The following is a 24,147-nucleotide window of genomic DNA, read 5'->3' on the forward strand; positions in this document are numbered from 1 at the left end:
TCCTCTTGTGGTTCAAAATAATAATTTATTTTTGATTTGTAATAACTGGTAGAAAAGAGAATAAGACAAACACATGCACCTGTGGCTGTATACTTTCTATTTTTTCTGTTTGTATACTGACACTTGGAACATGGAGCTAAGAGCAGAGTATTCTTATATGTATGCACAGTGTTAAAAAAGCCTGATTAAATACAAATTGCAGTGCTGTTTCTCAAGATTTGGATGCAGGCTGAAATGTTAAGGTGTGAGCAGTGTTGCAGTTTAGTACATAGATTGCTGCATTGCATTTGACTTTTTGTATTCTTAGAACAATCACCTAACATAGATAAGCAAGTTGAGAAATGCTTGCTACTGAGACAGTTTTGTTTCTCTAGATGGTGAAATCGATTGAAACTTGACAATTATCTAATGTTACTGTTTGCCCACTGGTTTGTAGCCACAGTGCACAGTGGTCTAATAAGTGGGAGGCAGGACAAGATATTTCTTCATAGAATGCCTGCCCTGTACTCTTGGACTCTTGTGCCTGTAGGTTTCTGTATTCCAGGTTCAGATTTTGCCTGGGCCTAGAAATTGTGATCAGTGCTCTAAACTCTGAGTTAAAGCTATTAAGAATTTCTCCAGCTAGTCATGTTAAGGTGATGTTGAAGCAAAAGTTGGGTATTCCAGGTTCCACGGGAAAGTGACAATGCTGCAGATCTGATTCTTATGACTTCAGATAGCTTTTGGCAAGTGAGCCTGTGGAGCAAGTATATTGTACCTTGTTTTTATTTGCTCACATTGCATACTGTAAGCTTCTGTTTTGCTTTTTCCATGGAAGGCTTTACTGGAGTTCTGAACTGCATACATGTTGAGGTTTTGTGTGTCTAACTACATAGACCAAGCCAGAGTTGACCTTAAAATTATGCTTTTTTTTCCTTCCTCCCCTCCCCCCCGTCCCAATTCCTTTTGGCAGCAGGGCATTTGATATGTCTCAAACGGTTAAGCTTCTGCTCGTTGAGGAGCTGAAAGTAAAAGTCTGGAGCCTACTAAGAAATTGCACAGTAGACACTTGTAGCCCTATAATGGGATCTGCATTAGATTGTTAGTTCTTTCTTTAGTGAGTGTTCTTTGTGGCCGGTCGTTAATTTTGTCAAAATTTTTCTAATATAGGCCATTTGAAGAGCAGACAGCAACTGTGCCTGGTGTTGATCCCAACAACAACACTTCCTTACATCAGGAGGATGGAGGTGTTACTGCTGCAGGACAAAAGAGCACCAAGGATGCAAGTGGCAAAAAGAGAGAAGAACCTAAGGCTGGTCCAAAGAAGCCTAAGGAAAAAGTGGATGCCTTGTCTCAATTTGATCTTAATAATTACGCAAGTATGTATTTAATAATATGCTACCAAGAATTCGTAATCCGGCAAGCTTTGCTGCATATAGAGCTAGATGTTTGAAAACTTAAAAAAGGGGAAAGGTGATTTTTTTTTAACCACCAGAAGTATTGTCTACTTAAGTATTGCTACCTTTGTCATATCTAATTAACATGTGTGCCTCTAAATGGTGGCAAATATCGTTGTGTTCTTATGTATAGATAAGAACAGTATTGTTGTATGACTTAATCTCAACTCTGTCATTCAGACTGTTTTCCACCACATCCTAATAATTTAACTTTCATAAGTAAAGGCAGTGGGTATCACTGATAAGCTTACAGCTAATATTTGGGAAGGCCGTTTATTATTATGTTTCAGCTCTTATTTCCTAGAGAGTCTGGTACAGAAACCTCCAGTTTTTCACTTCTTAAAGATTAACTCCTTGTCTTCAAACTCCACAGCAAAACACTTGGCAAGCAGAAGCTTACCTTTAATATGAGCCACTGTCTGCGTCTGTGAGGAAATTGATTCTACCCTAAAGCAGATTTGGGCTTGGTGCAGTGCATCTGAAGCTGTCAAAACAGCAGCATCTATACCTTTCCTTTTTCTGTAGGTGTTGTGATCATTGATGATCACCCTGAAGTGACAGTAGTTGAAGACTCCCAGTCTAACTTGAATGATGATGGTTTCACAGAAGTGGTGTCTAAGAAGCAACAAAAACGCTTGCAAGATGAAGAGCGCAGGAAGAAGGAAGAACAAACTGTGCAGGTACAAGACCAGCATTTAGGGTGGGAAAGAGCGCCTTGCGGTACTGGGAATGTTGTGAAATGTGCAGAGTCTTCCTTCCAAAGAAGTTATATTTTCATGTTATGAATATAACTAGATGTATTAAGTTGTTCAGAATTAGTAAATTAAGTCAATTTTCATTTAGTCATCTTAGGATTCTGTACTTCTGATTGGGCACTATTAGGCAGGTGGAACTGGCAAACTAAAACCACCATTTTTCATACTGTGATAAAGATCTATACTACTGTTTGTGTATCAGTTGATTTGAAGAGGAAAATGGATGAGAATTTATTGTTCCTGTAGTTAAATACTAATGAAAAATAAACTTTAAGACAGGGTTATTTGTTTTTGCTGCTACACAATGTACAACTGGTTGTCCATACAGACTATAAGCTGTAAGAATGAAATTGGCTTCTGCTTACAGGTTTGGACCAAAAAAGGATCGAGTGAAAAAGGCCGAGGTCAGAATTCCAAGCTCCCACCCAGATTTGCCAAAAAGCAGCAGCAACAGGCAGCAGCCGCAGCTGCGCAGCAGGCACAAGCTCAGGCACAGCCTCAGTGTACAACGCAGACTCCAGGTCAGCCACAGGCTTCTGTTCAGCCGCAAAACCAGGCTGCAGGAGGGACAGCCAGCACAGAATACACAGTGTCAGGAAAAGTTCTGCAGAACACCCAGGCTCACAATGGTCTAGGAACTGAATTATGGGAAAACAAAGTGCCTCCTACAGCAGTTCTAAATGACATCTCCAAAAAATGTAAGTGGTCTTTTCTTTGGATTTGGGGTGAGGGACAAGCACTGTAGTTAGAGAATGCTGATTGCCAGCTCTCTTTGTTAACGTCTCATTTCGACCTGCAAATGTATTTTGCACAGGGAGTAGAGGGCAGGATTCCCAAGTGCAGCGTTTTAACCTGTGAATATCTTGGAAAAGAGATTTTTGCAGTGTGATACTACTCGGTCTTTTTCATTGCTGTCATGTTCCTCATTCACTGTCAATGAGCAGCTGACACTTCCCTCAGTACTGTGTGTTTTGTTGTGCTTGGTCATACTTCCAGACATGATAACTTGCCCCACTGGAAAGCAGCTAAATAGGTAGCATATTGTTAACTGCTGAATAGGTTAACAATTTCTTAACCAAAGCTTATTTAATCAAGTTGTCTATAATTTAATTCTCAGTCAGTTGATAACTTCAGTCAAATACATTTAGCAACATTGGCAGGGGGGTTTAACTCTCTTTTCTTAATTGTCAGTGGGACCCATTAGCCCACCTCAGCCACCTTCGGTCAGTGCTTGGAACAAGCCTTTGACATCTTTTGGTTCAGCTACATCTCCAGAGGTAAGAATGAGGGGAAGAAGAGTAGCTGTATGTGAAGCTTACCCAAATGATATCTCTCTGGAATTGGGTACAGATTATCCATTTATTCAGGCATACACATGCTTAAACTAGTATCTGTAGAATTCCATGAAGTCAAAAGGTATAGTACAGAAGTATAGGATACAGGCTGATACTTCTGTGATTGAAGCATGGAAAAACTTTTCCCTTAAAATGTCAGCCATTCACGGACTCTATTGATAGCAGTTATTCAGTGCATTTTTTTAAAGTAAAAATATTGCCTAGTTTGCATGTGAACACTTGTGTATTGTTCAGTAATGCAGAGAGAAACAGGATGTCTCCAAGGAACTAAATGTGTTTTGTGTCCCTTCTTAAATCAGACATAGAAGGAGTAGATACTTTCTAACTACATTAGCTCTACTTATCCCATGTAATTTGCATAGCCCTAAATTTTACATTTAAAGTCCTGTGGCTTTGTTTTCTTGGGCTTTTTCTGGTCTTGACTTTATTGTTTTGAAATGTAAGAATGTGACATAACTCTCTTAGTTATAACTTCTAACTGCATGAGGAGATCTGGAAATAGTTTTTAATTTCTTGTTCTTGAATTGAACATTAATTTTTGAACTTACAGGAGAATGTTGTGAACCTGAATCTGGACATTTTGATATTGCAGTTGGCCCTCTCCTGCTTCTGTACCAGTTCATCATCTAGATCTTGTTTACATATTTCTTCACTGCTTTTTTTTTTTCTTGCTCTTGAGCTTGTATAAATGGTTAGGAACTTGAGGAGGAGGAAGTGTACATTCATATAGTGTTTACTCTTGCAAATCTGTTGCAGTCACAAATAAAGCTTTTGCTGGCAGAAGGTAAAAGTACCCTTTTAGTGGTTTTCAGCTGCACATACTTTGTGCTCTTTTCTGAACCAGTGGCATTGTACTGATCTAGAAATCTTTTGAAATATGTTAAATGTTTTCCTTTTAACTAGGGGACAAAGCCTGGGCAAGAAGGTGGAGTCGATCTTGGAATAGAAACTATTCAGTTTGGAGCCCCAGCTTCCAGTGGCAGTGACAATGAAGTTGGCCCTGTACTTTCTGAGAAGTCCACTGACAAGCTACCAGAACCGAAAGAGCAAAGACAGAAACAGCCTCGGGCTGGACCCATCAAAGCACAAAAGGTAAAAGGTCATATCTTCAGTACAAACTTTTAAACTGAAAGAAATTCAGCCAAGAAGAGGTTACAAATAATGGAATACTCATTCAGTTAGGACTAGACCTATAAAAATTGCATTCCCCTTTGTTTTAGGAAATAAATCAAAAAGTTGGTTCTTGAAGAGAAGATGGCAAATTCAGTTCAAGAAGTAAACAGCATCCTCACCCAGCAGAGTTTGTCTGTTGGTTCTGTATTTGGAGCAAGGGATGTGGCTAGAACAGGGATGGGATTTTGGATTTGCAGTAGCTTTGTTGGGAGACTGTGGATGTGGTAGTGTTTCAGTTTTGTTTCCTAATTTGGGGGTTTTGGGTTTCTCTTGAGCTTACTTTGCTCAGGCTTTGAGAGCTGTTTTGAAGCAGACATTCTGTTTCTGCCCTGGCTATATCTCCAGTTCCAGTAGTTCTTCCTGCCACTATGCCTTCCCCCCCTGTAAATGGTGCACAGAGCCCTGCTTAGTTTTGTAAACAGATTACCAAGATGAGTAATACATCAAGTTGTAAGAAAAGAATTGTTTTGAGGAAAGAGAGGAATGTTAGAGCCACTGATTTGAAGTCTCAAATTCAAATGCACAGATGTCTGGATAATTTTTTTTTGCAACTAATCTGGGAAGACTGGATAGGGAATCGGACATATCTCGATACTTTCTCCTCCTGTCATTTAGATTACACTTAACGATATTTCACATTAATGAAACATACTTTCCTGTTATTTCCACCTCCAATGCATACTATCTGTGCAGTGCTAGCACTCAGCACCAGCTTCTTACTGCCAGAAAGAGATGGTTATAGCAGATAAACTTGGCTGGTGACTTACAGAACCAGCTGTTCCAGTCCCTCTTGATGTCTGAGATTTGGCAGCGGTCCTGATATAACTAAAGCCCTTTTGTCTTTCTAGAAGACTGGCTGTTTCGTTGGTTGTGTTTGGGGTTTTGTGGTGAGTTTTTTTTTTGTTTGGGTTTTTTTAATTCACTCCACATGTGACTGCACTTTCAGATTTCAGTTTAACTTCTGTCTGAGGCACTCAGCAGGTATACCACAGTTAATTTTTTTTTTGCGAAATTTAAAACCCATACAGCAAAGAAGTATGCGGTAGTCAATACTACTGGTGAATTGTAGTAACCCAGCACATTCAAAACCCATATCTCAGATGTACTAGTAGCATGCCTTACACTTCCCCGTGAAACCACTTAAAGATACTGAACTCCAAAGTTAAAAAAATATGTAGAGAGAGTCTACTTCACACTGTAGAAAGTTCCTTTTCCCTGCTTGGTTATAGCTAGCTACCAAGACTCCTGTAGAAAGACAATTGTGTGAGTAGTAAATTCGTTGGAGATTAACATTTTTGTGTGCTCTTCTGAATGAAAGGGCTGTAGTCCTTTTAACTGGATGACAAAAACTCTCAGCAAATAAACAATTCTTACACACCCACCACGCCCGTGGTGGTATGGTTTGCTATGAAGCCTAAATACAAACTGATGTTCAGGATTGGAGGTTAGTATTGTTGAACTAACATGGGCAACATAAGAGGACCATACTTGAAACAAAGCAATTTACATTTCCAAGTGTCACCTTGAAGTGTCTGGAGGAATTTCTGCCTCTAAAACTGTCAGAGCAAAAAAATATTTGGGGTGAAGTGGGTCTGATGTTCTTGATTGCTGCATTGCAGAGCTCAGGCATATTGCTTCTACCGTTGTTTTCTTCCTTCCCTCTGAAAGCTAGTCTCTGCTGGCCTCCTGAGGATACCAGGTACCTTTTGGGAAGCTACACCCTCCCCAAAGCCCAAAGGCATTGTATTGTCATCTATTCCTGAAACAGCTTGTTTGTATTTTTAGAGACAATACCATCAGCTTCCGTCTTTCCGCTATCAAAGCTTAAGGAATAAGATTTTAAGGACTGCCTTCAAGGAATTTTCATGCTGCTCTGTAGTGAAACGGGCTGAGTAGTCTCAGCCAGAAAGAATATGGCTATTTAAACAGCAGAGCATTCACGTTCCCTGAGGCCCTTCATTGTGCTCTAATTCAGCTATGCAAAAAGGAACTACTGAATTGCAGCAGTTATTCCAGCCATGGTGTCTGCAGTACAAGGCAACAGTTGCATGTAGATGTTTTTATTTTTCCTGGATATCCCCTTGGTACTCAATTTCTAGGGAAAAATGCTACCAACATCCATACATCAAGATACCTTCAAATGAAGGTGGTCTTCTGTTCTAGTTTCCCTGTAAAATCCTGATTCTCTGAAAGTTAAAATAACCTGTATGTATATGAAGGCTTGTGGCTTCTGTACTTTTTTGTTCTTTCCTTGAAAGGAAAGTGAAGCTGGCTTTCTTCTGTATGTTTTAACTAGATCTAATTGGGCTCTACCACTTCACGCAAAACATATATTGCTTGAAAATAATGGTTTAGATTCCTAATGTTCAAAATTAATGCATTTGATGTACATATTGCTAACTTAGTTTCAAATTATTTATCTGTTAGACAATGCTTACCTTTCAGGAAAGCTTTGTTAGGCTTAAACAAAATTATTTTAAGCATGTTAGAATATTCTTGTGGGATAGGACATGGGGGAAAGACATAACTGACAAGTTAACACTAACTTAGCTTCCAGACTTGAGTCCAGTAGAAAACAAAGAGTATAAACCTGGTCCTATTGGGAAAGAGCGTTCTTTAAAGAACAGGAAGGTGAAGGATGCCCAACAGGGAGAGCCTGAGGGACAGGACAAGCCATCTCCCACCTCTGTCAGAAGTCCAGAACCTGTCACTACAAAGGACACCAAAGCAGCAAGTGAACTGAGCACGGAAATAGGAACAATGATATCTGTATCTGCTCCAGAGTTTGGAACAAACACAAAGGTAAGAAAAATATTGACAAATTACTGAGCACTACATGTAAAATACCATTACAGTGATGTAATTGACACTTGGTTGCCTGCTGGTGGTAGTTACCTGGACAGCAGAGCCTGCTGAATAGCAGCAGATAGGAAACATATCAGTACTGCTTGAGTTAAACACTTCTCCTGAACTGGTATGGAGACATGCTGTTTGTCATACCCCTGTACAGAGATCAGCTCAGGAGGTTTTAAACTTTTTTGCTGCCTTATGAAGGTGAAAACTCCTGAGCCTTGTTCTGGAGAGAGGCACTGGAGCCTGGGGTAGGCAGTTTCTGTAAACTCCGTTGTATGTGATATGTGTGAGAAGAGTGCTTGACTTCCAGCAGATAACTGGAGTGAAGTAGTGTGCACATTCATTGGTTGAGTGCATGGATTACCTGAAGCTGTGAATTAAGTACAGTTCTGTGAAAAAAGAAACCCCTAAACTAGGAATATGCTAAAGCATTGGATAAGGCTTGTTCAGTTTACCTAAAGGGTCTGTATGTCAGCTTCTGTTGGCTTGGGTATTGTCAAGGTATCCCTTGCAGAACACCTTCAGGATGTTGAGGACTCAGTTTTTCTGTGTGGAATTCCACTGACTTCTCTGTAACTGCTTAACAGCGAGGTGGTAACTTCTTGTCGGGATTCATTGTTCTACAGCTCAGTTCTTAGCTGTGGTGCATTGATGGAGCTGGCTGAAAAACATCTGCATAGGTGCGCTCCTTTTTGCCTAAGGACCTGTGTGGGGACTGCCCGTGCTATGGCAGTGTTGTGTCTTGAGCAAGAACTGTAGTTGTAATCTCTTGTAAAGAAACCATGCAGTTTGAGTAGCTACTAGTTTATAGTCACGCCTGCTTTGGTAAAGGCAAAATGCTTCTTGTATGTTTGTAAAGCAGTTTGAGTTTAGACTCAAGTTTGTTACATGCTGTCTCAATATTCCTCTTCCTAGTCTTAAGCAGAAATTTTCTGATGCCGTTTAGGAAAACTGATTGTCTGCAAAAGCTATATTAATAGTTGAAAAATCTGAATTGCAGATCACTCACAATTTATCTTTGTCACCCACAGTTGGGGGGGGAGGGGAAGATACAATTTTGGCAATTTTTGCCAAGGTGTCATGCAAGCAGAAGATGCTCTCAGTGAAATGTTGTTACAGAGCAAGTGTTAAGGAGGATATTTGTGTCCGACATGGTAGCTGCAAACTTGATTTTTGAGTGGAATGGCAAATATGTAAGAAAATGCAGTGCTGGGATTTCTCATCTTTCCTGGCACTTTCCATCTAGTAAGTAGATGTGAATGGTTTATGTTGATACCAGAAGTGGATGAAGTGCCCTTGTATGCAGAATCAGAAGTGTAGAGCCATAAAACCAGCTTGCTCGAGTATTTGATAAGAAGGCTGTTTGTATGTCGTGCTTTTTCACTGTCTTTCAAGCTCCTGTGATGAGAGCTCAAGGTAAGAGGAGGAGATGCTTCGTCTAAGCCACAGACAGAATAGGAAACATATTTGTTGATTATTCCAGGCTAACTCGATATAGAGCAGCTCTACTAAAATGAGCATAATTCCTCTCTACAGTTGTATTTTTGAAGTATGAGATTTTCAACAGGGAAGTCCAGATTTTGTGCCTTTCTGGCTGTAGTTAAACATGAGTTACCAAGATTCTTTAAACTACCACAGTATTGAAATGCCAAGCTTCTGTCTTCTGGAGGGAAGACGAGAGTGAAAGGAAACTTTACAGTTGTGCTGGATATGAAAATTCCCAATAATTTCCTCATTAAGTGGTTGCTAATAGAACCATTTAATAGGCCTAAATATTCCTGTCTCAACAGTTCCAGGTTTGCCTTTGAATTCCTTTGTCTGGAGTATTTCCCAGGGCATCAGTAAGTGGTTTTTTTGTTGTTGTTGTTTCACGGAATCACAGAATGGTAGGGGTTGGAAGGGACCTCTGGAGATCATCTTGTCCAACCCCCCTGCTTGAGCAGGCACACCTAGAGCAAGGGGCACAGGAACACATCCAGGCAGGTTTTGAATGTCTCCAGGGAGGGAGACTCCACAACCTCCCTGGGCAGGCTGTTCCACTGCTCTGTCACCCACACAGGAAAGTAGTTTTTTCTCATATTGAGGTGGAACTCTCTGTGTTCCAACTTGTGCCCATTAGTGCCCAATGACAGGACGAGGGGCAATGAGAAGAGCCTAGTCCCATCATCTTGACACCCACCCTTTAGATAGTTATAGGTATTGACAAAATCCCCCCTCAGTCGTCTCTTCTCCAGGCTAAAAAACCCCAAACCTCTCAGCCTTCCCTCATAAGGGAGACGCTCCACCCCCCTGATCATCTTGGTAGCTGTCTGCTGGACTTGGTCAAGGAGTTCCACATCCTTCTTAAACTGGGGGGCTCAAAACTGGACACAGTACTCCAAATGTGGTCTCACTAGGGCAGAGTAGAGGGGAAGGATAACCTCTCTCGATCTGCTGACCACACTCCTTTGAATGCATCCCAGGATACCATTGGCCTTCTTGGCCACAAGGGCACACTGCTGGCTCATGGTCAGCTTGCTGTCCACCAGCACTCCCAGGTCCTTCTCAACAGAGCCACTTTCCAGTAGTTCAGCCCCCAGCCTGTACTGGTGCATGGGGTTGTTCCTCCCCAGGTGTAGGACCTTGCACCTTGCACTTGCTCTTGTTGAATTTCATCAGGTTCCCCTCGGCCCAGCTCTCCAGCCTGTCCAGGTATCGTTGAAAAACAGCACAGCCTTCTGGTGTATCAGGCACTCCTCCCAGCTTGGTATCATTGGTTTTGGTTTTTATTTTTGATAGTTGTGGGTTTTTTTCCTAGGAAACGGGTGGTCATATTTTATATTTAATTCTGTGGAAGTTGAACCAACAACCTGCAGACTTATTGTATAAGATGAGCTTCATCTAGATTTTGCAGAAATAAACTAGTCTTGCTACTTTTTGAAGTGGCTTTTAAAACGGGTTCAAATACTGCTCTGGCCTTGGAGTTCCTGTACTGATTTGTATTGCAACGGCTTTCTCTTGTCTTTGTACTCTTTCCATTGCTCATTAATGAGGGAAGAATTGATGACATTTTTAATCTCTTGTTTCAGTGTCAAGTGTTGAAGTTTTAGCAGACCTGAATGATTTAGCTTTTGACACACTTTAACATCCTTACCAGGCACCACTGCTCAGCTTCCAGGAAGGCACACTTTAATGTATTTGGTGATGTAAATGTCTGCAAAAGTCGAGCTGGCTGTCCTCCTTCAGAAGCAGAAGCTTTGTAAGAATACCCCATCCATCCCAAAACAGACATCCTAATAAGAACATGTGCATTTAATCATACCAGACAGTTTTACCTTAGAAACTGTATAAATATAAATCAACCCATACTGGTGAGATGTTTAAGTGTAGACCAGAAGCACAATACTCCGAAGCAATTGCAGCTGTTTCTCTTGGGTTTTGCGGTATATTTGGAGTAAAGGCAAACTGATGTCTGAGACTTTGCGTGTTTGTAAAGCAGTTTGAGTTTACACTCAAGTTTGTTACATGCTGTCTCAATATTCCTCTTCCTAGTCCTAAGCAGAAATTAAGCAAAGCCTCTGAGTCAGGTAAAATGCCTTACCCCTTGCCTTTCCCCACCCTACTGTCTCTAAAGTATTGAAGCTTTCAAATCACAGGAACGATCAGTACCTGCTTGTGTACATGGCAATGGAATGTTTGCACCGGTAGTTGGTAACAGCTATGTCTTACAGAGATGATGTCTAAAAGGACACAGGCTGTACTTGAGAATAAATTCTGAGTATCTGACAGTCTCTCCGGTTTGGGTGATTTACGTGAACCAGGAACAAATCAAATAGCTATTTCATCCCATATAGTACCCTGATCATTTGTAGCAAGGTCAGCTCTGAGGTGTGACTCGTCCTTCTGTTCATAAAGTCACTTTAGGTTTTGTGATCTCTTCTCTTTGGGCAAAGTAGGTAGTTATAAAAAGTTTGTCTGTTCTTTTTCTTCTGGTATAAATAATGTGTAGATAACTCCAAAAAAGCACGTATAGCTTTTTATAATAATCAGTTGGTTTCTTCAGTAAAACAATTGTACAGGAGAATTACTTTAATTGGATTACAAAAGCTTGATGGTGATAAGCCACAGCTAACAGATTCCTAGAAGGATGGTAGTTAACCTACAGTTTATGAAGTGGTGTTCTTCTGGCTAAAGCATTGTCTTATCTGCATGTTCAGCATGTAACTCATCCTTGTAGGATGGTTCAGCATTGCACATATACTTCTAAGGGCACGAGAGTTGACATGGTGGTTTGTTTTACGTTCTACTGAAAAAGCATTTTTGTGCTGTAAGCTTCCAAAGCAAGAAAGCTAGCAATAGTCTTGATCTGATTTCTTTTGCAAGGAATTTTAGTGCTGAGACCCTGTAAAATTTGCATCCAAACCTTGAAGGAGTTTTAATAATGCTATATTAAAAACTTCCTCTTTCTTATGCAGTAAAGCATCTTAAAACATCGTATATCTCATTTCACCAGTTTACCAAGTAAAGGAAATAACTAAGTGGAGAAAATAGTTCTGTTTCCTTCGTAAATACAAAAATCAGTCAGTGTGCACATTGTGTCCTCTCTCTCACTCCATTATGGTTTATCTTGTTGTCCTTGTCTTTTACCAAAATGAGCTCATCCTTTTAAGGAAGATTCTTTGTTATTTGCCAGTTAGTATCTTGATGCCTTAATTGCCCTTTTAGGAGATGTTGCCATAGGCGTGAGGAGTAAATGGAGTGTGTACTTTTTAATAGCTTATCATACCAGTTGGATGCAATTAAACAAGCATTATGTGGCTTGTGCCTTCAAAATCATTGTGTTGGCAAGCCCAGGCACTCATCAGCAGTTCTGCTGCTAATTTGTCCTTCAGTTCCTTCTTGGTGTTTGGATCTGTAAAAAATGTTAGAGCCTTTTCTGGTCTTCAGACATGTAAAACTTGGGAGTTTGCAGTACTTGCTGGAGAGTGGATCTTGGCTAATTCGGGGTCACAGCATTTAAACAACGGAAGTGTCTGGGTTGTGTTCTGAAAAAATCTGTTTGCCTGCCCAGAATAAGCTCAGTAGATATCCAGTGAGAAGAACTGGAAAACAGTGCTGAACATGGCTTTACAGAAGTACAAGTGCCTTTTTTGTTCATTGTAGGTCATTCTCTAGAGAGTTGGCAGTGTTATGATATACTTCCATCAGGCCGTTTATACTTAAAATTGCAATAGTCACTAGCTACTGCTAGGTACCTGAAAGTGGACCTTGCTTTTTGAGCACATTAAAGTCCACTTAACTGTAAAAAAAAAAAAAACCACACACTTCAAGAAATCCTCTGGATAGGCTGGAAACTTCAGCCCTTGACTTCCCTGAAATCACTGCCCAGTGCAGAAATCGGGAGGTAGACTTTACCATTCAGAGAAACTGTCTCTTGTGACTTTCAGAGAAACTTAAAAGGAAAGAAACTTGTTTTGCAAATTGCAACCATCCCTGTGTGTTGTTTTTAATCTGGAGGGCCTTACTTGTCATAGGTTTATGCAGGAAATTTCTGTGTTTGTTTAAAGCTACAGAAAGCTTTCAGCTAATACATTCTACTTTTTAAATAGGCTAAAAGTGCCCACAGGTGACTAAAGCATCTTGGGTGACAAATGATAATTGGTTACACCATCACAGTTCAGTATGTCTAGTGCCCAAGCAGTACATCACTCTGTATATTCGTGCTTTGCAGACTGTATTTTCACTTGACTCCAGATGTACATTGGGAGGTCATGAGGTAAACTGTAACCTCCCAAGAACTCTTCTGACCTCAGTAGCAATTCAGCAGCAAGGATTGCTGGACACGCCTTCTAAGAAAAAACTGGTGTGAAATTCTAATCTCCTGTTGCTTGGGGAACTCCTCCTGAAGAAAGGCTGACATCTGTCCAAAAAATTTAAATCTCGTTTAGGTAAGGGAGATATTTTAATGGAATTATTTTTCTTCACAGGAGTCTGTAACAGACTACACTACACCTTCTTCTCATCCTAACACAGTGGCAACTAGCAGTACAAAAATGGAGGAGACTTTGGTGACGAACGTAAGTCTATTGCAGTGATCGTCTTGACTTTGAAGACAAGAAAATATTTTCACACTTCTTTTAAAGCACAAAATAGTGCCTTCAGTAAACAAGTCACTAGGGTTTCTTTCATGTTAACTAGCTGTGCGTTATCCAGTAATCTTACTCTGAAGGACAGTTGGTTTGACTAATATCTGTTCTGGAGTTCTTCAGGTGTGTTTTGTCTTTTGAACAACCACAATGAGCTAAAGAGCACAGGAAGTGGAGACGATGTTTCTAGGGGCAATTCTAAAAAAGCAAATAGAGGCATAATGAGGGATTGTGCTCTCAGCAGCCATTGGGACTTGAACCTGGTACCAGTAGCACAGCTCTGTAGGTGAGTTTGAAGAAAGGCTTTTACAAACAAAGAATTTTTGAACTGTAGCCTGAAATCACAGCAACTGCATGTAAAGGAAGTCTGAAAGCAGACAGCAGGCTTTCAGTTGTTCCACTGATACAGAGATCAGATGTTTGCAGTCCTCAAAGCCACTGATCCTGGCTGTGTGAGTGTGGTGTAGCGACTGAGAGGACCAGCTGGATTGTGACTTGTGGCAAGGCCAAGTTTGTCTTCAGTGTGCTGGGTTGTCAGGTGGAGAACTTGGATCTTGCCATTTTTGTTGTTTGAGTAGCAGAAATAGAATTAACTCAGAGGTGAGTCACTCGTTGATTGTGGGAGGAAAGAATCATACAGTAGGATCTCAGGTTTTTATGAAGATGTCTTATGAATTCCACTTAAGAAATGCTTTTCAGCTTCCTGCAGCATCCTTTAATGCAGTTTTGAAGCCATACGGGTTGAACTTACTCCTCTGCTGGATTTTCTGGTGGTGTTGCGTTTTGTGCCTTTGGAGGTTAGTGTGGAAGACTGAATTCTGTGTCGACGATGTTGGTATATGCTCCTCTGTGTTGTGTTGGAGTTGGATTTGCAACACAGGAAATGGGGGCTGCTGGCCACAAAGGACCTGTGCTATCACCTGCTTTAAAGCTTCAGTACCTCTGTCTTTTGGATTAGCCTTATCTCATCCAGCGGAAGTCTGGTAGCCGTGCTCTGAACGGAGAAAGAAATGGTCAGAAGTAATAGACTGGCCACTGCAGTATTTTTGATACATTTCACTTAAAATTTCTAGGAAATCATCAGTGTTTTCTTAGGCAAAGATAGCAATAGCATTATGTCAAGTTTGTTTCCTTAAGTTTCACATCTATCATCTTTTGGAAGAGAAAATAACTGAATTTAGTTAGCGGATGGCGAATCTGGTTTGGTTTGTTTCACAGTCTTGTGACTTCGGAGTTTTATAGCTTCTGCCTTTCAGAATCTGCATCTCGGAACTCTAGGTCATGAAGCCCCATGTACTGTATTGGTACAAAAGGGGCCAGACTTGGCTTGGGAAGAATTTTTGCATATCAGTAAACTGAAATGGTACTTTAAAGTAAATCCCAAAGCAGAAAACTGGTATTTGCTTATGCAGAAGACCTGGACACTTTAGAACCTTAGTCTTCAGCTTCTTAAAGAGAGATGAGAAGCATCTCAGCACCTGCTGGATGGCCTTTCCCCGCCTACCAAATTTTCACCTTATTTTATCAAAATCCCTGCCAAATGCTCAAGCCTTGAAGAAATTGTAGCTCACTTAAAGCTTGAGCTTTGCTTTTCTGGGGCTTTTGTAGTAGACGTAGTTAGAATGTGATGTGTGTTGCCTGCCTTTCAGGTGCCCCTGCCCCACACCCTTCCCCTCCCTAGGAGGGAGACTCTACAACAGAGCTCCAGCCTAACTCCAGTTTCTCCCGCTACCGTCGAACTCACCCTCAAGGTATGTACCACATCCCTCTAAGGGTCGTTTTCTTGCATGCAGGGGAAAAAGTTAATGGAGAACTTGCTGGTGAACCTTTTTTTAGAGCCTTCCTTTGTTTCCTCTGCTGAACTGCTTTTGCATATAAACGGATGGCTGAAACACAAGACTCTATTAAAGGATGCATTTAGATTATAAATCTCTAACCCCGTTTTGCATTAACACTTGGCATCTCAACCAATCTTGGCTCCCACTGCCCTGAAAAAAAAAAGATCCTAGCATTTTAGCATTGTACCATAGTGTTCATGACAGACCATCAGAATTAGACTGAGGTTTTTTGAGTGTTTAAGCTTAAAGTAAGCTGCCTGATGTGGTGTTAAAGGCTGTAAGGAGTTGCTTGGTAAGCCAAGCTTGATTTCTTCTTAGCTGTAAGATTTTTGGTGCAGTGATAATGTGGTTTTAAGCTGGATGGCTAAAGTTGTAAATAATGAAATGTAGGTATTGTGTTGGTGTCTATGAAGAGCAGTTTTATCAGCTAGTCAGAATGTGTTCTGTTGTGTTATAAATGTTCTGTTGTTTTCTGCTCTCCAGTGTAGAGCAAGTGTGTAGAATATTTTTAATGGTGTTTTCACATATTGTTGGATTTTGGACTGTGCATTGTATAACTCACTAACATGGAGTTGGGCTCTAGCTTTGCTACTGTATCCTTAGAAGTTTTTGGTCATAGGGTTTTTTGTGTCCTAGATGGACTTTGTGATTGGGGCTGCAGGTGACTGAACCAGTAGAAATATTGTTGCTGCTTCTAGTATTAAGGAAGAGTAATGTTTGAACTTAGTTTCTCTAAATTTTTGAAAGAATAAACAAAACTAGGGATTGGATGGAGAACTAACACTTCGGAGAAACTTGCTTGTCAATCCCAGTGAGACTTGCATCTCACTGGCGTGGTTTGACGGCTGCTTGCTTGTGTTCTCTACAGATGATAGTTATTAATGATCTCTTGTTGAGTCTTTGCTTTTCTTCTGTTAACACTTTATTTCCTGAAAAAAATGTAACATTGCTTTAGAACAACAGACCAGCAGAAATGGGGAGAGGGCTGGAGAGGGACAAGTAATTTTACAAAAATCTGCTTGTGTTGCATTCTTGTGTAATAAGTTACCATAATCAGACTTTCTGGCGCCTGAAGCATTTTTATAAAATAGCAGTCTCTAACTGTTTAGAGATGGATATCTGATCTACATGTAATACAGGTAGGAACGTTGCTATAGCATGATGCTGTAAAGAATGTGACACAGCTCAGTTATAGAGCAAACTGCAGTGTTTGTGTCATTTGTCCTGCAGTTTCTTTCTGTTGTTCTGGTGTTGGTAGTTTGCTTTCTCAGTGGATGATAGATCTTGGATGTGTGCTAACAAAATATGTTCCGTGTTTTGAGGCTACTTTGAAGAACACTCTCACTAAAATCTCAGTGGACAGGCATTTGGAAGCAGCTTTGTCTCCAATTTCTCTATTCCAGGCACTGGAGCTTTACCTCCTTTTTGCAAATGCTGGAGGCAACAAGTTTGTTTTGAAGCATGTGCTGAGACTATCACTTTTACAACAGGCTTTTTCTGGTCCAGACAGAGCAGAGCTGTTCTTTTTCATCCTCTTCATCCTTTTCATCCTCTACCTTGCCTCTTTTAAAAGGTACTTTTAGAGCAACAGAGAGGAAAGCATTTCTTTCCTTCCCTGAAAAGAACAAAATCTCCACGCTCTGCCTCCGTCAAGGAATAGCCCTTACCTCTTCTCTTTCTTCCATCCCCTATCACAGAAAGCTGTCTGTGAGGAAACTTGGCAGGGAACTCATGCCAAGTAGTGGGAGCGATTGTGGCTCATTCTGCCAGGGTGTAGGTGAAAAGTGCTCATATGGGATAGACCTCTTGTTTCCTTGGAATAACTTTGCTAAAGACACCTTTGCTAAGGCAGACATCCTCTTAAGGACTTAGCTGATAGGGCTATTTGGTAGGTAAGGAGCTGAGCAAAAGAAAGTCCAAAGCAGTCTTGGCCAGGCAACGCAGTTTCTCTTCCATGTTCTAGGGTTCCATCTAAAATTCCTATATCGGCATCTGGTCCAGAATATGACACCTTTTGAATTTCTTTTTCTGATCACTTAAACTTCGGCATCCTTAAGGATATGTACACTGGTATTTGTCTACAGATAAGTTTTGGAGTAATACATACTGGACCATTATTACAATGTGAAGGCCCCAATCAGTCAACGGTGAAGAGAAGCCTCAAGCAACCATGGTCCTCCAACCTGTGCTCTTCTGCCACAACTGAGCGAGCATTGAAATTACAGCACTTTTCCCAGCCTCACTTAATTTAGAGCCTCTTAATTTCTTTATATCTGGTCTGTAGATGGTGCTGCATAGGTGCTACTAAAGTACCAGTCTCTTTTGCATGTGTTTTCTAGCTTAAGAAGTTAGAGATTGTTAAGGAGCTCTCTAAAAGCAAAGCTGTCAGACAACTCAGGACTCTGTTATATGCCCTTTATCGAAAGTTGGTAGGTGTGTGGGATGATCTGTGATATTGGCAGTGATTAGGTTTGGAAGACAAAATGCAGTATGTAGACTCTAGCTTTTGCTATCAATAGTTTCTCCAGGGCACCATGAAACTCATTGAACAAAGCTTCTACACCACCTCTAGATATTCACAGGTATTTCTCCACTTTCTCTTAATACCAGTGCAGTTCAAAACTGTTACCATGTCTTACCAGAGCCTGTGGTGTTCAGAAAAGAGCCTCTAGTTGTACTTATACTCCACCTTAAGCAAAATCCTGTCCAGCAGATTAATAATAAATTTTGAAGTTTGCCCTGTCTGCAAGAATCAGAACCAGTTTGGAAGAAAATACTGTGGTGGGGAAACTGAGAATGGTTGCTGGGGAAGATGGTCCCAAAAAGAAAAATAAGTGACTAACCTCCAAATGATTTAATGTGTAACAGTTTCCCTCCTCCCCCTTTACCCTCTTGAGGAACACAGAACTCCACTTGCCTTGTGGGTGTGTATTGTATTGATCACCTGTTACCACTTCTTTGGATATTGCTTTGTTTTTTTGATTACTTCGGAAGCATCAGGAAAAATAACGTAGCTCATATTTGGTCTGTCCAGACTGTGCCTAACTCATGTAAAACGGGGGTAGGTTGAAAGTATGACTTTCAGAGACTACAGGTCCCAGGTAGGGGGCTCTATTGATCCAGGCAGTGAGGTCAGATTTGTTGGAGATACATCATTGAAGAGAGCACCTGGCATTGAGAAGCTTGCAGTCTGCCAGATGAGCAATTTCAGCCTATGGCATCCAGCTCTGCTAGAAGGCTGAGGGCAGCTGACAGCTGTAGAGAAGTCCATGGACTGTGTTTGAGCCTTTACATCAGTGGGTGTAGTGTGAGCATCCATATCTCCTTTTCAGTAGTCCCTCAAAGTGTCTGGGTTCAAAGATTAGGCATTGTGTGCCTAATGTAGCAATAATTAGATTGTTACTGGGTATAGTAATACACTAGTTCTTTCCACTTCGGTGGAAGAGAATTGTGCATAAGATACTTAGTTTCTTCTTTCTTGCTGTGTAAGACTCAAACTTATAATTATTAAAGAAATAGAGGAACATGAAGCATTTTTAGCATTAACATAAAGCAGTGTGCACAAGCTGTGTCAGCTCGTGGTTGGTTCTTGAACAGCACTTGCTTTGGAAATCTAAACTTGACTACTCTGTTTACTGAAGTGTGCACTAGATGTTTTTGGTTATCACTCAGTGGATGATTTACCAAGAAAGCAAGGGGCTGTTTCATATAAATGGCCAAAAAAAACTTGTAAGTAAAGGACTTCATGGAAATATTTGGAGGGGTTTTCACCTTTCTTTTGCTCACTGTGTCTTTTGCTCTTCATGTCAAACAAAACGAAGCCAAATTAGCGTGAGTGAATTCTCTTTTGAGCATTGAATGTTAAGATGATGAACTGTGCACGTGTGCAGTTGGAACAGATAAGAAGCTCCAACTTAAGGCTGTATGCTTTTTGCATGAACAGAGTTGCACGATTATGGTGACTTTTAAAAAAAGAGGCTCGCATGAAGCCTGACTTGCCTTTTGAACTAAAAACAACTGTTAAAAGAGGAAGACTGACTAGTTGAAGCTTCTTAATAGATGAGGAAATTTTGTTTTCTTTTAAATAGATGGAGTCTGCACGCAAAGCATGGGAGAATTCCCCAAACATGGGGGAGAAGAATTCGCCAGTGACCTCAGCAGCATCTCCCATTGCTGGTGGTGGCGGTGGCGGCAGCAGCAGCAGCAACACTGGGCCAAGCAGTGGTACTTACAGTTCTTTCTCTAGTGCATCAATGCCTCCTATTCCTGTGGCCTCAGTTACACCGACAACTTCGCTCTCAGGTACTGGATGTCAAGACTGTACTAGCCTGTTGTATTGTTCTTTGGTTATGTTTTTCAAGAGATTAGTTTCCCTTTGGGATTATGTTTAATGCAAAACTAACAAGTTTTAGTCTGGTATGAAATGTTGGGTCTGAACAGCAGCTTCCCAAATAGCTTTCAGTTAGCAAGGAGATACTTGATCTGTTTTGCTTCAGTCAGATGAAAACAATATTAAGACAACACATCTCTGCCTATGCTACTTACGTGGACGTGCAAGAGGAGATGAACTTCTGTCGGCTGCCTTATTGGTTTCATTTTGTTCAGCTGAATGAAGGCAAGCAAGTAGATTTTGGAGCAGATGGTAGTTCTGATATCCAGCTAGTTACACTCTGATTTGTGCGCTTCCTTTGGAGTCAAAGCTTCAACAGCTCATACCAAGACCCCCTCACATGAGGCAGAGCAAATGTCCAGCTGCTTTTCAGAAACAGTGCTGTTTTCCACCTTGGTCTTGCAGCAAACAAAGTGCTATATCTGATGAAATATTCATACCTTGGAATACTAGAATGTGTGCCCAGATTTTAGCTGAAGTGCTTGAAAAAGACCGTTCTTTGGAGCCTGGCTCTCAACCATGACAGGCACAACCACCATACATTGCAAGATTTCATTGCATAACTAACCAAGATGGCTACTTCAGTATTTTTATATCCTCCTGTACTTGAGAAAGGAAATGTATTACAGTTGCATAGCTTCCTATAGTGAACTTAACACAGTTGTCCTCCCTGTCTGTCTTATAGTGATGGAAACAGCTGCATTAGGTTTCAGTGTTCTTAATCGATTGTGGCTGTGCTTGCATAGCTGTCCCAAAACTTCAACCACTGGAAGATGAGGCTTTGAAATATCCCTAGCTGTTTTATGATGTATGGCTTGCTTCTCTCTTCCTAGGAGCTGGAACATACACAACCTCTTCGCTGAGTACAAAGACTGCAAGCACCTCGGACCCTCCTAATATATGTAAAGTGAAACCACAGCAGTTGCAGACAAGCAGCCTAGCTTCTGCCAGTCACTTTTCCCAGCTGAGCTGCATGCCATCCCTCATTGCCCAGCAACAGCAAAGTCCCCAGGTCTATGTGTCTCAGTCAGCAGCAGGTAATAGTGTTTGGCCGAGAAGCCACATGTCTGCTTTTTGGAGTTCTGAAGCTGGAGAGTTGAATTCAGTTCTGGTTTTATCTGCAGTAAAGACAGAATGATGGAAAGCATTCTGTAAGCAAATATTCACTAACTGTGCCTTACTCTCAATATGCAAGTTTCTATGAGTAAGTATAAAGATAATGCTGTGTTGTTAGTTTGAGGGAAATAAATCTTAATCTCTTGATGTACTGTTTTTCTTTTGCAGAATTGTAAATCACTGTTTAAGACTGAGAATGACTGTCTTGAGTTCTTAAAGTCCTACAGTAGTTTAGAGTCATGGCATTTTTCTTTAAAGAAAACCCTATATATAGTTAACCTAAACTACTTGGCAGTATAGCGTGTTCTTCCCCTTCCAAATGCCTGTTTTGGCGAGAATCTGTTGCTCATCCCCCAGGAACTGTGTGGGAGTGAAGGTGTATATGCAAGACTGGTAGATTCTGGGGGTGAATTGGAAAAAGATACCAAAGCTGGTTGGGCACCCAGCTCTTCAGTTCTGTTTCTTCTCCCTGTATGTCTGGGAGCTGTCACTCTGGGAAGTACTGATAGCGGCTGCATCTCTAACTCATGATGAAAACCTTTCTAGCAGGGAGATGTTTGGAATCAGGTACTAATTGTATTGCTCTTCCTGAGGTACTACAGCTCAAATCCCAGCGTTTTATATGGATACAAGTCATCTGTTCAATACCCAACATGCACGTTTGGCACCACCTTCTCTGGCCCAGCAGCAAGGCTTTCAACCAGGGCTTTCTCAGGTATCTGGGGATTTCTTTCCTCTTTTATTTTTCCCCCTCCCTGTCCATATTTCCTTTAATGCTCTACTACTGAGCTAATGGGGGTAGGAAAGAATGGGACTAAAGGATCTGCAAAAATGAGGTCATGCCTGCCCTTGCTACTTAAATACGGTGCATGCAGGAGGTGTTTGATCTCTGCTGTTCCTGAGAATGAAAGCCTTTGTCATGAAAGTTGAGAGAATAAGCTCTCACTCACAAATACACTTTAAGTAAAAGTACATATTCATGGGAGGTGTCTATGTGGCCATGTTAGTGCAGGCTCATTCAACTTTTGTCGTAGAAAATTGTATGCAATCTTGTGCAGTTGTTTTGTACACCAGTCTAAAAGATTAATTTGGTTTCTGGTGGTTATTTGCAAGGAAAAGTGTAAAAATCAGCCAGAAAGTAATTTTCTGAATGGGAGCAATACCAGCTCTGCATGCAGCGTTGGGTTTTGACATTTGTTGTTTACTTTTTACACAAATCCTGGCACACATTTAACTGTAGCTTTTCTACATAATATTTAATGGTTTCTTTTTTATGCAGCCCGCTTCAGTTCAGCAGATCCCCATCCCGATCTATGCACCTCTGCAAGGACAGCATCAAGCTCAGCTGAGTTTGGGAGCAGCACCAGCTGTTTCACAAGCCCAAGAATTGTTCAACTCCTCCTTACAACCTTATAGGTAAGTAGTGTATGCAAATTTTTTGTTTTTTGAGCGGCAGAACTTACAGAACTTGATTCCCTGCAGACTTAGGTTCTGTGCTCAATAGCTGCCTCATCTTCCTGTATTCCCCAAAATATCTTTCATCATTTTGTCTGGCTGAGAACTCTGTATATGGCTGGTCTGGCTAGTCTGCGTGGGCAGATGTAATTGTGAGATGGTGGGTTCAAAAATTATGCATGATATTTGTATCTTTACAAAACCGGTCTAAAAAGCTGAAAACGTCTTTCATACTAAGAGAAGAGAAAGAGGGGAGTCTGTCCCTTTAGTTCAGTAATTTTTGTTTGTCATTTTCTAATCAACATTGGAGTCTTGAAACACTTAGAAATCCTAGTTTGAACCCTTGGGTGGTAGAAACTTAATTTTAGATTTGTAGGGGATAGCAGAGTATATTTTTAGAATAAATATTTTGTTTGCTACAAAAGATAGTGGAAAGACCAGTATCTCTCAAATGACATAGATAGCAAGACAAATTTCCACTGTAAGTCTTTCCTTGCAGTTCCTATCAAAACTGATTCACAGTAGTATAATTCTGACAACTTGAAAAAGTTTCACTTTGAGAAAGTTTATTTGGAAATTTAATTGCAGGGTTTTGCATGTGTTGTAGAAAACCCTGCTTATTGCAGTGTAGAAGGCTGAAGTCACAGCAGGTTTAATTGACTACCTATGTATCCTGACTGTGCTTGGCTGACTTTGTTGGACCAAATATTATTGCTTGTCCTGCCACAGCTGACAAAAGTTGTTGCAAACAGTCGGCTAGCTGCAGAAACACAATCAGTCTGGCATGTGGTCCAGATTAAATAAATGTTTCTGGCTGATCTGATCACAAACCCAGTGTTAATGGAGTTTTGGGTTGTGCTGCTGTTAAGAGTATGAACAGTTTTCCCACTTCTTTAAAGGTGCAGAGGAACAAAGCTAACCCGGGTGTTCTAGCGTGGCAGCCATGTGCTTGCCTGATAACAGATTAACAGGACTAGTGCTATGCTGGTACATATCGACCAAGTGATAACATGAAAACTGTTTTTGCATCAAAAACACTCCTCTGAGCTGAAGAGCTTTGAGAGGGTCATTTATTTAAAAACTCAGATTCTTCAGTCTGAAGGTGGCTATTGAGCAGGCTCTTAATGGAAATGTTTGGATAAATACTTCTGATGGACTAAAACAATTTGTGGTGCTTTGCTGCACTGTTTTTGGTCTTTGTCTTTTACACAAACTGCAACTTCCCTGTGCTGGTGACAAAGGAGTTGAATATCTTGTTAAAATTAAAGGCTGTGGTATCTGTCTCTTATTGTTTTGAAGCCAACAGCGTCCAGTGATTTAACCTGTAGGTATTGAAAATTGGACTGTGGAGACCTGTGAAGTCAAGAGAACAAAGCAGGTTACTTGATGACTAAGTGGAACTATTCACATGCGGTGCTTCCCCATTGTCCTACCTTGTAGCGCAGGAATTAAGAACTGGTAGCTTCTGTATGTTACATCTAAATATAGCTAAGTGTACTTTAAGATTTAAATAAAAAGCCTGGTCGTTTTTTCCTGTGGCCTTTAGTAGCATCTATTATTTTGTTGTGTGCAGAGTAAATAGAAAAATCTACCTTTCTCATGTGAAAATCTGTTCAATAGAGCTAAGCGTTCTAATTCCGTTTAAAGAATA

The 24,147-nt window shown here is 40.8% G+C and overlaps 1 protein-coding gene across 21 annotated transcripts in view; it reads left to right on the forward strand.

Moving 5' to 3' along the window:
- Positions 1–24,147, forward strand: part of PRRC2C (proline rich coiled-coil 2C) — a 75,210-nt gene that overhangs the window by 39,561 nt on the left and 11,502 nt on the right. For 9 of the 21 annotated variants that reach the window (XM_075097061.1, XM_075097072.1, XM_075097065.1 and 6 more), the window contains exons 17-28: positions 1,150–1,358; positions 1,962–2,116; positions 2,559–2,889; positions 3,383–3,468; positions 4,450–4,638; positions 7,270–7,521; positions 13,539–13,628; positions 15,347–15,448; positions 19,624–19,837; positions 20,759–20,962; positions 21,635–21,756; positions 22,321–22,457. In XM_075097061.1, coding sequence (XP_074953162.1) covers positions 1,150–1,358; positions 1,962–2,116; positions 2,559–2,889; positions 3,383–3,468; positions 4,450–4,638; positions 7,270–7,521; positions 13,539–13,628; positions 15,347–15,448; positions 19,624–19,837; positions 20,759–20,962; positions 21,635–21,756; positions 22,321–22,457 — 2,091 coding nt within the window. The remainder of the gene's footprint in view (positions 1–1,149; positions 1,359–1,961; positions 2,117–2,558; positions 2,890–3,382; positions 3,469–4,449; positions 4,639–7,269; positions 7,522–13,538; positions 13,629–15,346; positions 15,449–19,623; positions 19,838–20,758; positions 20,963–21,634; positions 21,757–22,320; positions 22,458–24,147) is intronic. The other 12 variants (XM_075097062.1, XM_075097073.1, XM_075097068.1 and 9 more) reach the window with 7 other exon arrangements.

This window comes from Phalacrocorax aristotelis, chromosome 6, assembly GCF_949628215.1.
Source record: "Phalacrocorax aristotelis chromosome 6, bGulAri2.1, whole genome shotgun sequence".
NCBI lineage: Eukaryota > Metazoa > Chordata > Aves > Suliformes > Phalacrocoracidae > Phalacrocorax > Phalacrocorax aristotelis.